Source organism: Euprymna scolopes, chromosome 10 (assembly GCF_053919585.1).
Source record: "Euprymna scolopes isolate OS-2025 chromosome 10, ASM5391958v1, whole genome shotgun sequence".
Classification (NCBI taxonomy): Eukaryota; Metazoa; Mollusca; class Cephalopoda; order Sepiida; family Sepiolidae; genus Euprymna; species Euprymna scolopes.
In genome coordinates, this window is record NC_136491.1 from 23393448 (window position 1) to 23410947 (window position 17500).

Below are 17500 nucleotides of genomic sequence, written 5' to 3' on the forward strand. Positions count from 1 at the left end.
TTTAATTTTGTTGTTTTCTTAGCCACGCAAAACGGTTAATATATTTAGTTTTGTTGTTTTCAGCACGGTTGTAAAATGTAGAGCGCGACGATAATCGGTTAATATGTTTAATTTAGTTAGTTTTTTAGCAGGATTTTCTTCTGTAGACAGCAACGCCACGTTGTATTATTTCTGGAGCGTTTGTTTATTTATTGTAGAAGTGCATTCCGGAATATGCGAGTAGTCAGGTATTAGCCAATCAAAACGGGCGGGATTTGGAAAGGAAAATTTATAATTTTTGAATCAGGAAATGGAGAGATTATGTTATGTGTATGTATGTAATAACTAGTTGATGTCGGCGCAAGCACAATATCGTAGGAAAATATAGAATTTGAACCGGTAGCGGTGGGAGCACTAAATATTAAGAGATAAAAAGAGGAACTTCTTCCTCTGCAGATGTGACGATTGTGATAGTATTGCCCATCGGAGGTAATGTAACATTTTATTATCACGAGTGAATGTGGCAGAAATGGTGGTCGTAAGTTACATAAGAATTTTTATGTGGCATTTGTTGTTGCAAATCTACAGTACTTTGATCCAGAGAGGAATTTCTGCAACCAAAATATATATAGAGATTAATAGTACTACTATTAATAAACATCATCATCATCATCATCATCATCATCATCATCATCATCATCATCATCATCATTTTTACAGGAAAAGGGCTGTCCCCTTTCCATGGAAATAAGAATATTAGATAAGTGAAAATGAGATTAGGATAAGCCGAGACTCGAACCTTGTAAGCAAAGTAAAGAACTGGAATGTTAGAAAATAAGGCTATTGTTAATTCTGAATATTAAATATGTCAGTAAAAAAATGAACAATGAAAATTAAAAATATATTGTAAAAAATAGGTTAGGAGAGGACTCTTTGTTTGGGCAAACATGAATAGCCACGTGAATTAGTCACGTTTGAAAAACACATTTCTGACGTCATAGACAAAGGACAATCCTCCATATAGTTCTATAGGTTCGAATTTCATGGGCAGATTAGGGAGTCAGTCAGTCAGAGAGAGAGAGAGAGAGAGAGAGAGGGAGAGAGAGAGAGAGAAAGTTGAGAGTCAATCAGTTGGCAGTCAGTGGTCAGCTGACACTTTGGAAGCGAAGGGTAGAAGATTAAACCATGTAGATCCCAAATTTGAATTCCTGACGTCATCAGAATTCGACCAATGAATAAAGAACAATCATTGTGTTTTTGTAACCGTTGTCATGTGTCATCTTTCAAAATTCCAGAGGTAATGTGTTAATCATCTTATGTGTTGTAATTAACATTGTGTAACCCTTCCAAGAATATGTATCTTCCTTCCTCTGTGTTAAGAACTTGTATACATCTTCAGTCATTATATATATATATATGTTTTAATGTTAGAAATTGTTCGTTCATTTAGTAGAAATGAATTCCAGTATTTGAGATTTTCAGTGCTAAGCCAATCAGAAAGGACGGGTTTGGGAAAGGGAGACATTATTTATGATTCGGAAAAGGGAAAGCTTGTTATGTGTGTTTATAATCCAGTTACTATGAGTGTAACCAAATTATATGTAGAAAGTGTAGATTTCCTCCTGGTTTTAACTGATGGTGGAAGGATGGAAAAATAGGAACTTTATATATATATATATATATATATATATATATATATATATATAGTCCCAAGCATCTCAGAACAGTACCGTATAAATTTCTCCTTCTCTCCATCATCATCATCATCATCATCATCATCATCATCATCATCATCATCATCATCATCATCATCATCATCATCGTATAAATCCAAAGATTCTATTGTTGGCATTGGTTTCCGATATTTTTCTAGCCAGGATTCTTCCTAGAAAGACATCAGATATTTACGGAAGGGACCACGAAAAAGTTGCTAAGTGAAAGTGATTTAATCACTTCAGCAGCGTCGCCTCGCCTTACTAATGATAAAAAATATAAATGAAATAAAAAAGAAAACAAGCCGCGATAATTATTTCCAAATTTTTCAACATGTTGACACGTAATAAACTAAGAAATTACAATCTTATTTTTTTTGTGAACGGTGGGGGCTGAAACTGTTAAGCTACAAACTGTCCATTCTTATCACTAATAATGAAAATAATGACAAATTTGTAGATTAACAATTTAAGCTCCCCCAATAAGATTATACTTTTTCAGTAAGTGTAAACATATTTAAAACTTAAAACAAGCTGCGATATATATTTTTTTAAAACTTAAAAAAAATTTATCGCAGCTTGTTCTTTATCGTTTTATTTTTTCGCCGATTCGCAATTAAAGCTTTTTTTGTTGTAAATGAAGATAAGCTATAATTAGAATTCTGAAACTTATAATAATTAACTAAAAATAAAAATGATTTCTAGTGATTACATTTAAACGGTATGAAAAAAACGGTTAAAATAAAATAAAACAGCAAAAATGTTAACGCAAAAATGACCAACCTTTCGGACCAGGCAGCGTTTTAAGGATATAGTCAATTTTGTTTGCTTTAAAATCTTGGTCATGCTCCTTATCAAACTTTAGTATAAAACTATCAGGCCGTCCGACGTTGCCCGGCACGCTTAAATATGATATTTTAATGCACGCAGATTACGTATTTACTATTATAGAGACAATTCTCTATCGATTATTATATTGAACCTAATATATAGTAATGAGATCAAAACTGATATATATATATATATATATATATATATATATATAGTCATCGACATACAGTCCTGTTTCGTTGTATCACAACTCATCAGTGCCGCTAGACTAGCACCTCTCCCAAGCCGAGGATTGAACCAAGAATCATCGCGTTGACAGTCAGCAGTTCTACCAATCGACCCACGGGAGCGGTGCCCGTAAATAATCTCGTCAAATGTCTATTTAAACAAACATCCGTCCACCACTTTTATAGTGCTCTATGCTGATTTTTTTAATGACCGGCAGACCTGTAGCTTCCTATTTTACCTTTTCTTTCTTTTTTCTGTTTCTTCGTCTTTTTCTACGCAAAACTCATAAACAATTTATTACGGGATGTTCAAGAGACACGCTATTGATTTAATAAAGTTTTCTTTTTCAATTCGACAGTTTAAATGTTTTCAAATTTATTTCGATTTTTCCAAAACTTACATGGATAACATACTATTGGTAAGGGTTTCTGATAGCTTCCATAGCTCACGCAAATTTTTACCTTCATTAACGGAACGTATTTGGGTTTACTAAAAAATATTAAAAAAAAGCAAAAAAAAAAAAAAAAAATAAATATTAATAATAGTTGTGCATAAATAAATACTTTCCATTTTACACATATGTATTCATGCAGAATACGGACCGTGCTGAAATACTAACGTTATTATTTATTGTCCCAGTCTTAACATAGGAGACACCTAACAATTAATTAAATATTACTTTCCATATTTATTTATATAATGTAGTAGCGTTCATCTGTTTGTGTGTGTGCCTGTGTCTGTGTCTGTGTGCATAACTCTCCTATAGTCCACACCACTGGACCGATCACGACCAAACCTGGCATGATGATGGTATCACACGTAGGGATTGTGCACATTATTTTTCAAGTAAACGTCAAAGTTCAAGGTCATAGTCTATGAATATATACTCTCCTATAGCCTAAGCCACTAGACCAATCATGAGCAAACGTAACACAATGATGATCTCCGACCTAGGGATGGTACAAACTATTTTAAAGATCAAAGTCAAATGCTAATGTCTGGACTTTACTCGTACAGTATAATTGTGTGACAAAGAGTTAAGGCAGTCGATTCCTACAAGTACCCGCCTCAATACAGCAATTACAGTGCCCGCCAGTGTTCGTCAGTGTCTGCCAGTACCATCAACTGGCAGTAACCCCCTAAGAATCTCTATTCACCAATTACTGCAGATAACAGTCATAACCACGCCTGGATGACAGTACCCACCGCGGTACGGATCGCCATGCACCGACAGTGACAGTTGTAAAGACAAGTAAACGCCCTAAAGAAGCACTAATCACCAGTTACCACTAACAATGACAGCCAGTGTATTCCACTGTCTGCCACTGCAAGACAATGTAAGACAGTAAAAGGCAGATGCTTTCATTTTGGTCACTGCCATGAGTGCCTACAATTTTCTTGAGCAAAGAATAGCTACCACTACCAACCGCCGCCATCTATCTGTGTTATGTTTTAATATTTGTAGCTGTTTATCCATAGTCAGTAATTGACGTGACTCACATACAGTAATGGACTACATAATCAAAGGTTATTTCATTTTCGGGGGGAGAACCGTAGTAGTTTTAGCTTTGTATCATATTTCCACCAAACAACGCTGGTACACGGGTCCTGTTAGTTTATAAATAAAAATCGCTTTTCTTTTAATTGATAAAACAACAGTGAATTTGCATTGTTGTAAGTTTCGAGGTGTCGATCTAAGCTTGCGTTATTTACGGCTTATACATTGTTGACTAATGCATTTCTTATCAGGAGAATAATCTCGATTGGCCAATTCAAGCAATAAACCAATTGACTTTGTTTGAATACATGACTCATTGATAATTATTCGTTTTATCTTTTCTGATTGAATGTAATTGCTTAAGTATAGACGCCATCGACCACGGAAACTATTGCAGATTTAAATTTATTTAATTTAATGAATGATAAGATTTAATTTATTTAATTTAATGAATAATAAGATTTAATGAATGGCTCACGCCTTCAGGAGGCCTCAAGTTTTGACAAGCTTCTAGGCTTGACCATTACTCATGATCTTAAATGGAACACGTACATCAAATCTGTTGCCAAGGCCGCTGGAAAAATGGTGGGATCTTTCTATTGATCCGGTAGATATCTCACTGCTGATGCAATTCTCTATCTATATAAGAGCCAGGTACGTCCAAGGATGGAATACTGTTGCCACATCTGGGCAGGAGCTGTTAGAAAGGACTTGTCCTGCCTTGATAGAGTTCAAAATAGACTTCATAGCCTCGTAGGAGATGTCCTTTTCTCTTCCCTGAAACCTCTATCTCACAGAAGAGATATTGCGAGTTTGTCTCTGATGTATCGTTATTTACATGGAAAGTGTTCGACTGAGCTTCAGTCTATGGTCCCCCCCTCGCCAAACTTTCACAAGAAACACTCGTCTAGCTGTAAACACTATCAATAATTCCCCACACTCTTTATCTGTGCCTAAACCTAAACGTAGATTCCATGAACAAAGCTTCTTTCTTAGAACTGCACGCCTGTGGAATTGTCTTCCGTTTTCCTGCTTTCCGGCTGACTACAATATGGTTGTCTTCAAGTCTAACGTAAATAAGTTCTTGATGAGCCGTTCCATATAAGTTATCAAATTTACCAAATTTTCATTACTAATGATTACTATATTGTCCAATTTCTACTGTACACTCTTTAACCCTTATCCTTGAGTGGCCTCTTGGCCTTGATAATGTGGTGATGCCCATGTAAAAAGAAAATAAAGGTCAATGGAAGATGCTAAATATACAGGATGTTGCCTTTTTAGAGTCGGCAACCTTTAAATTGACAACTCTATTTTCTTTATTTGCAGATTTGGCAACTATCGGTAATTTTGCATTAAGCTTAGTTTGACAATTCACTATGAAGAGACTCACACCCGAGCAGCGTTTTCAAATTTTGCGCGATACGATCAGTTTATTGAGAGAAACATTTGATTAAGGAATAATTTCACAAAATTGACCTATTAAGGAACCACCGCATTCGTGCGATTATTTTCTTTGTAGATATGTAAAGTTTTATGTCGACGCTGATAAACCAAACACAATAAACCGCTTGGAAGGCAATATTCGACGCGTTATTGCCGAAATACAGCCTAATTTAGTGCGCAGAGTTTGCGGAAATTTTACCTCTAGATTTCGCTATATACGCGCGCGACGGGGTCGGGGTTATATGCTCGAAATTGTACTTCAATTATAATTTTTGGAATTTTGTTTACTAAAAATATTTTTTCTGTAATTTATTTTAATTTAAAGTTCAATTTTTTAATTTAAAGTTCAATTTTTTTTAATTTAAAGTTCAATTTTTTTTAATTTAAAGTTCAATTTTTTTAATTTAAAGTTCAATTTTTTAATTTAAAGTTCAATTTTCTAATTTAAAGTCCAATTTATTTTAATTTAAAGTTAAATTTTTTAATTTAAAGTTCACCGCCTTTAAAATCACCCTTAATCTTTCTTTTTAGTCCCTTTCCGTTTTCCTTTAGTTTTTTCTTTCAAGACATTATTTATTTTTTCCGAAGCATTTTCTTTTTTCCATTCTCTTCTTTCTTTATTTCTTCTTTCTTTATTTCTTCTTTCTTTATTTTTGATTTTCCTTTTTTCTTTCAATGCATTCTTTCTTCCTTTTCTTTTTCTAAGCTATTTTTTCATTTTTTGCTTATTTTCTATATTTTTGCTTTCTTTCCTTCATTTTTTGCAAAACTTTCTTTCTGCATGTCAAACTGAACAGTTTCTAGAGCAACCATTATATAAAAACGATACCTATGTTTAAACCTATTTTTATTTAATTAATACATAAAGTCACTTGTATGCGTTGTAGGTGCAATATAAGCTCTCCAAATGAATGAATTCCCCAAGAAAATTAGGCATAACGAAATAAAAAAAATAGGCAGAAGTGTAGACTTACATAAAAAGTAACGCCCTTTTATATGCGACTTGAAGCCATATGTAAAGGATAACGCCAATCTAATGTACCCGTACCAAAAGCCCACCACTCATAAAACATATTCGTAATTCTATCAAACGTAGGCTTAGCAATAAGTTTAGCAACTATATTAAAGAAATAATAGTTATAACACAGATCTAAAAATAGTGTCTATAGAAATATTTAGATAAATATAAGCAATAGAACGCCAATAATTATAATAAAAGTAAAAATAGAAGAAAAAGAAATATTATCTAGTTTAAACCACCCGAAATCAGATGCTAAAAACTAAATTTGGCAGGAAATTCCTAAATATCATCTATGATAATCAAGACATACAACAATAAGGAAATATTATACGAGAGTAGTGGAGAAAAAATAATAGCAAAATACAGACAATGTGATCAATACTGCAGCAATAAAAATAACACTAACATATACTCACATACGTGTGTAAGTCTATAAGAAGGCTATTAGCAATGTTGGACACCGGAGTGACGTGACGAATAAACTAAAACAGTCAAACGGCTAATAAATCTTTCACATATGAATCAGTAAATATAGGCTTACTGTTAAATATAATCTGGATGTTGAAGTATCCTTGGTAATTTCGATCGATACCACTCTTTCTCAAAAATAAAATAAACCAAAACTATATTGTAAACCAGAACAATGAAAAAAGATTCAGAACACGAAGACGATAACAGGAAGAAAAGTGAATTTATTAAAATGCATTTATTAGTTTATATAGATATATAATAAGTTGTAGTAATAAGTAATGATCTATAGCAATAAGTAGTAAGGTTGTATATCTAAAACAAAAATACAACCATTAAACACAGTAATAAACACAACTCTAATAACAAATAAGAAAGTTAATGAAGTAACTGTAACTGGCAAACCAGTACAATATAAATACCTAACCAAAAGTACTGTTTACAAAGCAACAATATTTGCCATGGAAAACTTAAATAACAGGCCATATGATCATTATATATCTTTAAATTATGTATTACAACCATGAAAGCATATTCAATGACAAAAACATTACCGAGAACTCACAGAAAGCAGATACTCACTAATAATTGGGTATAAAAAATACGACTAGATGTCAAAATTTATACGATCTGTGTAGATTATGTTTGAATAAGAAATTTTAAACTTTAAAGATTCAAAAAACCTACTTAACTGTAGAAGTAAACTATCAAACAACTGTATACACAGAGTAAATTTTATCTAAGGATAACCTATATATCTATAAAAGTGAAATTGTCTCTGTGTTTGTTTGTGTACATTTCCATACGATATTACTGTCAATCGAGATTCGACATAAAGCATATTGAGATTTGGTAAAATTTTTTAATAGATTTTCGGCCAGAAATTTAGTTATCAAGGAGTCAATTTCAACAATTTGACCTTTGAGAACTCTGCCAAACTCCTTCGCCAACTTTGGTTCTACACACTTGAAATTTTAGATGTAGGTTACATGGACATGGATTAAACTTTCTGAATTGATTTGAGCCCGAAATAATAAATGTTATGTGGTTAAATTGGGGTCAAATTTAAAAATTATTTGACCTCTCAACCAATTTTTGGTCTAAACATTTGAAATTTTACATAAAGTGTATTCAGAAATAGGATAAGTATTTTAATTGGTTTTTGGCCGAAAATCTGGTTCCATGGGGTTAAAATTCAAAAGATTTGACATTTGCGGTCTCTAGCAAACTATTCGACCAATTTTGTGTCTAAATATTTGAAATGTTACATAAAGAGTATTCAGACATGCAGCACGCTTTTTAATCAGTTTTGGGCGAAAAATTTTGCTCCCAAGAAGTCAAAGTTGAAAGAGTTGACTTTTGCAGAATCTACAAAACTCTGTCAATTTTGTATGTGAACACTTGAAATTTTAGATGTCGGTTACCTGGACAGGAGTCAAACTTTTTAATATATATATATATATATATATATATATATATATACATGTAAACATAAAGTTATGAACAGTACACAGGGCCCGAGCAAAGCCGGGATAAACTGCATGTACATAATAAAGTAGACAAATGATTAGAATAAATAAATTAATCTATAATAATAATAATAATAATAATAATAATAATGATAATAATAATAATAATAATAATAATAATAATAATAATAATAACTTATAAATGAATAAAAAACTAAACCAAACCAACACCTAAATTAATGAAGAATTACAAAATAAATAGAAAAGAAACGATTCCAACTAAGTACGCGTTAAGATCATGTCACCAATTAACTGAACACATTCACAAAAGAGAGTAAACTATATCTATACAAAAGTATAGTACTGGTAAAAAATAACAGTGAATCTGATTGGTTAACTAGCTAGACTAAACACTGCGAAATAGAAGGTGCCTGAAATATGTTTCCACAAGTTTTTCATATGAGCAATTTTTTGGTAGTGAGCACATAAAACTCAAGTTCCCTTCGAAGTAATCTCCTCTGGCTGCAACGCACTTCTTGTACCGTTTCAACAAGTTTTTTTTTTTTTTTTAATTCAATTTTCACCCCAAACAAGGCACAGTGCCACTTTGAAGCAGGGGGCTACTATTAGGGAATTAATTAGCGGGGTCATTATGAAGGGAGAAGAGTAGAAAGATGTTTGTTAACATTACACTTGAACTTCTGCATATCATTGCAGTTGGGAAAGCAGAATCCCGGAAGGGAGTTCCAAAGACCCGCAGTTCTGGGGAAGAAACTATTGGAGTAAAAGGCTTTCTTGCACCTAGGGATCTCCACTGTAAAGGGATGAGACTTAGTAGCTTGTCGGGTTTGTCGGGGGTAGTTACGTCGGGGAGGTACAAGTGTTTGCAGTTCGTCAGAGCATTCACCATTAAAGTATTTGTAGAACAGGCAGAGGGATGCAACATCTCGTCGATGGGACAGAGGCTGAAGCCCAGATGACAGTTCATGAAGGCACTATAGAAGTCCTCTTGTGTGAGCGTGCCAATGATCCTCATCATAGTCTCTTTCAGCTCCTCAATTGTCTCATAACGACAGTCTCAAAGGTTTTCGTTGAGTTTAGGGAATAACCAAAAATCACAGGGATCAAAGTCCAGACTGCGGGATATGAATTGATCAGCTCGACCATCTTCCCGCTGTCATGGCAACGTCTTTTTTTCTAATCTTATCTGAGCACCCTAAGGACAAACTTCGCACAAATTTTCCGCATCTTTAGTTCCTCGCAAGTAATTGTGCGAACAGTTCCCATACTGACATCAAACTGTGCATTTATTGTCTCTATAGACACATGACGGTCCTTATCCCGAAAATTCTTTATTTTGCCAATCAACTCTAGTGTTCTGACTTCTTTACTCCTACCACACGTCTTATCATACCTCACAGACTCCCTGCCTTCCTTGAATCTCTTATGCCACTCAAACACTAATACTAATGCAAGATGGCCCAAAAGCAGTCTGAAGCATTCCGTACGTTTCTCTGGCATTTAACCTTCTAAAGGTCTTCTAAAGTGTCCTCACGTCCAGATGCATTTTTGAAATTCACCAGCTGTGATAACCAAACTTTGGTAAGACGTATTCCAGTTCTTGCTGCAGCTGTTCATTTTAACTTGAAATCATAAAATCTAGTCATCTCATAAGATGTATCGCAATGACATAATGAGTTTTCAAGAGTCTACGACAATTCTTAATGCCTGTACAAAAAAGTCTGGAAACTTATTGAAGGCACCCTGTATTTAAAAACAATCATTAAAACACGAATTTCATGCATCTAACGTGACGATTACCTATGGGGATGAAACCGGACGCCTTTGTGAAGCTTAATTTCTTGTTGGTATTGATAAAGCCAACTTTCATCGATGGTAATGAATCGGCAAGTAAATTATATTTATCAGCTTCAAATAGTTCATAATTGCTGTTTGAGAACCCCAGTGTTTAGTTAAGAATTTGTCTGCTTGCTCAACGGGCACCCTAAGACCTTTTGCTATTCAACGACATGATATTTGACGATCTCGCATGATTTTCAGCAGAGCATGATCAAGGTTATTCTTAAGGGGTCGTGCTAATCTTGGGTCATCCTCAACACTGTATCTGCCACGCTTGCATTGTCTGATCCAACATATTCTCAACATGAATTTCTAAAGCAGTTATCCTTTTCAAATGCCGATACTTTATGATTACACGAATTTGTGTGTCCTACAGTGTTTTCTTCATTGAAACCATAATCTTTGTTTATCTCCCCCCCCCAAAAAAAACTGCAAAGATATACGAAGAATGTCACAATCCCAAAAGTTTACGAGAATGTTCACAAAAAGTTGCACTTTTAAAAAATTATAAGTTTCGATGTCAAAACCACCGTATTGTTAAAATTTCACTAAAAAAATGACAATGACCTTCGGGTCAAGATCAAAGTGTAGTATCTGCCGGAACAGATACTGCAAGCAAAGACTATATGTGAGGGCGACCCCACATATAAGACCTTGGTCAATGTAGGGGCAACCCTTCATACCAATTGTCACTATCCAGCTCCCCTACTCCCCAGGGAGTTTGTCCCTATTTCCCCCTCACTCCTCACATAAAAAAATCGGCCTTGTGCCTAATTTGCTCAGTGGGGGAGCAAATAAATACTTCAAAGTGTAGTATCTGTTCTTCAGATGCTGCACTTCAATTTCTTGTTCTCTGTCAGTGGAGGAGAAATCCTTCACGACTGAGACAATTTTTATTTTTGTTCCTTTTCTCCACATTAAAGTAATTAAAAATGACCCTGGTGTCTAACCCTGTCTCGTGGATAGGCATTGTAAATAGGAACATCTGAGGAATCTGAATTTTCACGGAATCTTCGCAAAACATTTACGAAACGATCGTACAATCTATGAATTTTGTTTGTTTTCCTTTTGAAAGTGATTTTTATTTCAAAATTATGAATCATTTTATTCAATATTAAAATAACTCTAGGATATGTATACCTATCGAGCTTATATCTACAGTACAATGAGTACTGTTTTCTTTTAATAGTATTAATACATTTATTAGTACATTCAAATAAATAAACTCTGCTCTTTTGACTCTAGGTCTAATTTCCTAAAAAATAATATATATATATATATGTATATGTATATATATATATATATATATATATATATATATATATATATATATATATATAAGCCTGAAGAGTCCTAGATTGGATGAAACGCAGAATATTCAGTGTAGCTTAATCGCAATATATATTTTATAACTTACTATATATATATATATATACATATATATACATACATACATATATATACATGCATACATATATATACATGCATACATATATATACATACATATATGTATATGTATGTATATATACATACATATATATATACATATATATATACATACATATATATACATACATATATATATACATACATATATATATATGTATACTAGCAATCGGTGCCCGGCGTTGCACAGGTGTTTTGAGGTGTATGCTGAGAAAAAAAAAGGTCAATTTTTTAAACTTTGACCCCTATTATGACCTCTTAACATTTATTGTTTAGGGATCAAGTAAAGTTAATAAGTTAGATCCATGTCCAAGGAATCTATATCTAAAATATCACGTTTTTAGACCCAAAATTGTAGGAGGAGTTTAGTAGAATTCTCAAAGGTCAAATCGTTGAATATTGACCATTTAATCGCCAAATTTATGTCGAAAACATATCACATCGATTTTCCCAAATCTCAGTACCCTGTATATCAAATTTCGAATCTGTAGGCTAAAAATTGACAGAATTTTAGCGTAGGGAAATGCACACAGACGCACAGACACACACAGACACTATCACTTATATATATATATATATATATATATATATATATATATATATATATATATATAAACATAAACATCATATATATAAGGATAATAGTACGCCATATATATATCAAAAGACCATTTATTAAGTGGTCAATATTCAACGATATTTAAGGATAATATATAATAAAACACCATATATATATATATTTAAGGATAATAATAAAGAACTGTAAGTTGCGAAAATTCCATCGCACTGCGTCTATTATTATCATCGAACTATCGCCTAATCGAATCAACACAATAATATTGATTTTTGGCTGTCAATGAATTTCAATATGAATCCCAAAGATATTTTTATTTAACACTGAAATGGATACTCGCTTATTTACTGAAGTGAAAGGAAAACCCGGGGGAACTTTACCCAAAAATAAATCTATATTTTTTTGTGTGTATTGATAGTCTTATTAACACCCCTTTTTTCTATTTATTTAAAAAGAAAATTAAACTTTGTTATTTATGAGTCGTGGAATTGCATTCATCTACAAAAGATCTAGCTAATGTGCATATTTTTTTTATCGTTTTTAATTAATTCCCTATTAGTTTTTTTTTCGGTTCTCTTATTAGATGATCATCTTTATTAAACTATTACGTGTAATTATATTCATACAGATATTCTATATGATTTATATTTGCGTAATATTTGCGTAGATATGAATAAAATCAAATTTACTGTGTGTTTATCGTGTGTTAGTCAGCGGGCTTGGTTGCCATAACAACGTGACGTAGCCAAGGACGGTAGTGGACGTGTGTGTGTGTGCGTGTGTGCGCGTGTGCTGGAAATTATAGTAGTACTAATAGCGTTTGTTTTCGTGTTGTGTGTACGTGTGTGCGGCTAACGCCAGAGTGTGTGTGTGCGCGTGTGTGCGCGTGTGCTGGGAATGGATGACAGCGTTTGTTTTCGTGTTGTGTTTATATTATGCATATTGTTTCGTATCTTAAGGAATAAGAAGGCAGGCAGTATTTAATAAAGTGATAATTAATTAATAATGATGAGAATCTTACTAATATAAATAAGGGAAGTAAGTAATTTGAAAAACAAAGGAAGCATGTTAGTAAATGTAAGTGTGTGTCGTAATGTTAGACGATAACGGCAGTGAGGATGGTGTAGGTATAATGGCGGACGTGGTGTCAGAGGTTGGATTGTGAGGCTGGTGTAAGTTTCGTAATTTCGTAATTTGTAAATGGCAAGTTAGGGGAAAATAGACCCCCAAGATGGAAAATAAATAACGGCATAATATTTTATGGTAAAGTTAAGAAAGTAGGAACCATAGTTTTTTAGGAGATGTGATTATTGGATTAACCAATCAGAAATCGTCTGTGGCACACACATCTCTGTTTTTATAGATATATAGATAGATATATGTATATATATGTATGTATATATATACATACATATATATATACATATATATATACATACATATATATACATCCATATATATATTTATACATACATATATATATATATACATATATATATACATACATATATACATATATATACATACATATATATATATATCCTATATATCGTTAAAAACTTCAAAGACTATATATATATATATATATATATATATATATATATATATATATCTATATATATATATAAATTACTTTGTGCGTGTGTGTGTGAGTCTCTTCCTCATAGGTTCCGAGACAGCTGATACTAGTTTTTGCAAAATTCACACAAAGGTAATGTTTTAGATATGTTTTGTACAGAAATTTACCCGATAAGTATCGAAAATCGAAAAAATCCGATATCAAAAATAGCCTTTCTCTCTTACAGATATAAGCAAAAAGAAGAATTTTTACAGGGGAAATAATAAAATCTCACCAAATCATTTCTTCTTTAACAACAGACTTATTTTCGTCTAGAAATATAGTTCAGTGGTAGAGCACTTGACTACAAAACCGATGATCCCAATATTCAAACCCGTTTTCTTCTTATTTTATGCAAATTATTCCTCATAATATATAATAATCAATAGAAGATCGATTCTATAATAAGACATACGTAATCTGCATTAATTAAAATATCATGTTTAAGTGTACGACCGGACAACGCCGAACAGTCAGCTTAGCACACACACACACACACACACACACACACACACACACACACACACACACACACACACACACACACACATATATACTAGTACATAAAAGGAACGTTGTCTGTTTGTCTGTGAGTTCATTCCTTATAGACTACAAAACGGCTAGGCCGATTTTTAAAAAAATTTCACACAAATGTACCTTATGTGTTTAGGAGTGTTTTTAGGTTTTATATCGAAATGCCTCCGATAATTATCAAAAATCGATAATCGAATAAAAATGGAACGGAGGTTACCACTTTTACACAGTCTAACATCACAAATGCATTTTAGAAGTTTTATTACCACACAAACAAATATACCCGCGTATAAAAGCAACAATGGGTTCTTTTATATGGCAGGGATGCGTTCGAAATTAATGTTTCTGTTTAGAGCACAATTGAAGCATTATACTGGACTTTTGCATTTTAATATTCAAATTTGATTCTAACCAATGGCCGACCTATGAGTTGGCAAACGCCCGGATGTTGGCATTTACCAACTCATAGGTCGGCCATTGGTGAACATTTATTACAGTGCCAAATTTGCACTGACGGATACACGGATGAAACTTTCTTGGTTTTACACAGAGCACGCTCGAGAATTCACTCAAAAATTCTCGAGGCTGTATACATTAATTTGCGCCAACCCATAATTTAGAACTTATGGATTGTTTCTCTCTTTTTTTTCTCCTATTCCATATACCTATACATTGTTTTTTCCCTTGCTATTAATTTATGGTCTTTTGACCACGTTTTTAAACGATGTTTTCTCCCCCGCTGCCAACGTTAAACTTGAAAAGGGTTGGCTGAAAGATATCTTGATAGTTTTTTTTCTGCCCCACCCCTTATTTATCCTCTTTATCTAATTTATGCTAAGGAGAAATATACTTTAGAAGTGTATTTTGGTCTTTTCGAAAGTTTCTTTTTAATGGTTTATGTTTAAACTACAAGAAAAAACAACAAAAATAAACCTAAACCCTCAGCAATTAATTATGACACTACGTCCGGTGTTCTTCAAAAGTGATATATATATATATATATATATATATATATATATATATATATATATATATATATATATATATACTAGCAAAAGTACCCGTCGTTGACTGGGTTCAAAAACAGCCTACAGAAAATGGACTCTGATTTATTAAAGTATGATAGGTTATGAAAAGGAAGGGTTGTAAATTTGGGTGTATCAAAACCAAAGCAAAATATGATGAAAGTAAAAATAAAATAGATCAATTCCATAATTTATTATACTCGACCTGTTCACACTGAAACACTTATCACAATATTATGTGGATCTATATTAAAAAACCTTGTTAAACTTTGGGACATATTTCCATTCTATGGAGGTCAGGTGCGAACGAACACGCCATAATTTTATTATACCATATTTCTTCAAACTGAAACATAATTATCAAAGTATACTTACGCAGATAGATATGAAAAGTCTTTATTAAAGTTTGTGCCTATTTCCATTCTATGGAGGCCAGGCGCGAACGCAGACCCCACAATTTTATTAAACCATCCCTATTTAAGTTAAAACATACTTATCAAAGTATTCTTATGTACATCTATATCAAAAACACTTGTAAACGTTATTTATTTCCATACTTTGTGGACCAGGCGCGAACGCGGACTCCACAATTTTAATGAACCACCGTTCTGCCAGATCAAACATACCCATTCCTGTGTCTCGATACATCTTCTTTCATTATATGTAATCAGTTTTTTTTTTAAATAGTCAACCATATAGGAGCCTATTCGTAACCAGACACACACATGCACACACATACACACACAGCCATTCATCTTTATATTATATCATATTATATATATATATATATATATATATATATATATATATATATATATGGAGGACTACTTAATTTTATCACATACATTAATATATTAAAATATAATTTTATGTGTAAATTTTAAGTATTTACTTTAACAGGCTCAATACATACGTAGAGCTTGGTAGTAAGTTATAAATATATATCTGCCATATATATATATATATATATATATATATATATATATATTTATAACTTACTATATATATATACATATATATATAAATGTATATATATAATATAGTGATATATATACACACACACACACATATATATATATATATATATATTTGTTTATTGTTATATAAACGTGTTTACATCCCGCTGCTACAAACAGCCACTTGTTTCAATCAAACAACAGATATCATCAGGCAGCGACTTGACTATTCAAATGTTCAATGAATAATCTTTATTTATTCATTGAACATTTGAATAGTCAAGTCGCTGCCTGATGATATCTGTTGTTTGATTGAAACAAGTGGCTGTTTGTAGCAGCGGGATGTAAACATGTTTATATAACAATAAACAAGTATTATTAGCTCTTTTTATTGAGCACTATCTAACAATCTCGTTGAATTCAGTAGTCCATTACTTTTGAATAAAAAAACCCCGAGTATATATATATATATATATATATATATATATATATATATATATATATATATATATATATATATATATATATATATATATATATATATATAGAAGGAGAGAGAGATAGAGAGATAGAGGGGGTAGATATTTCAATTAAAGAGAAACCTGATTAGAATTATGTGCAGTAAAAAAAATTGATCAGTTTATTGCGCGTTAATGTGAGCTTAATCTATAAGTTTCATTAGAGACAACAACAATAGATCAGAATCGCGCTTACCTGAGAAGTTGCCTTGTGTTCTGCATACAGAAGAGATATAACGTATGGAAGCCAACAGATGCCGAACACAAACAGAATTGCAATCAGCATTATGACCACCTGAAAAAGAATGAAAAGAAA

The 17500-nt window shown here is 32.5% G+C and overlaps 1 protein-coding gene across 1 annotated transcript in view; it reads right to left on the reverse strand.

Moving 5' to 3' along the window:
• LOC145286382 (neuropeptide FF receptor 2-like) overlaps window positions 1-17500 on the reverse strand; it is a 557550-nt gene that overhangs the window by 45336 nt on the left and 494714 nt on the right. The window contains exon 3 of the mRNA XM_080135310.1: window positions 17381-17479. Coding sequence (XP_079991436.1) covers window positions 17381-17479 — 99 coding nt within the window. The remainder of the gene's footprint in view (window positions 1-17380; window positions 17480-17500) is intronic.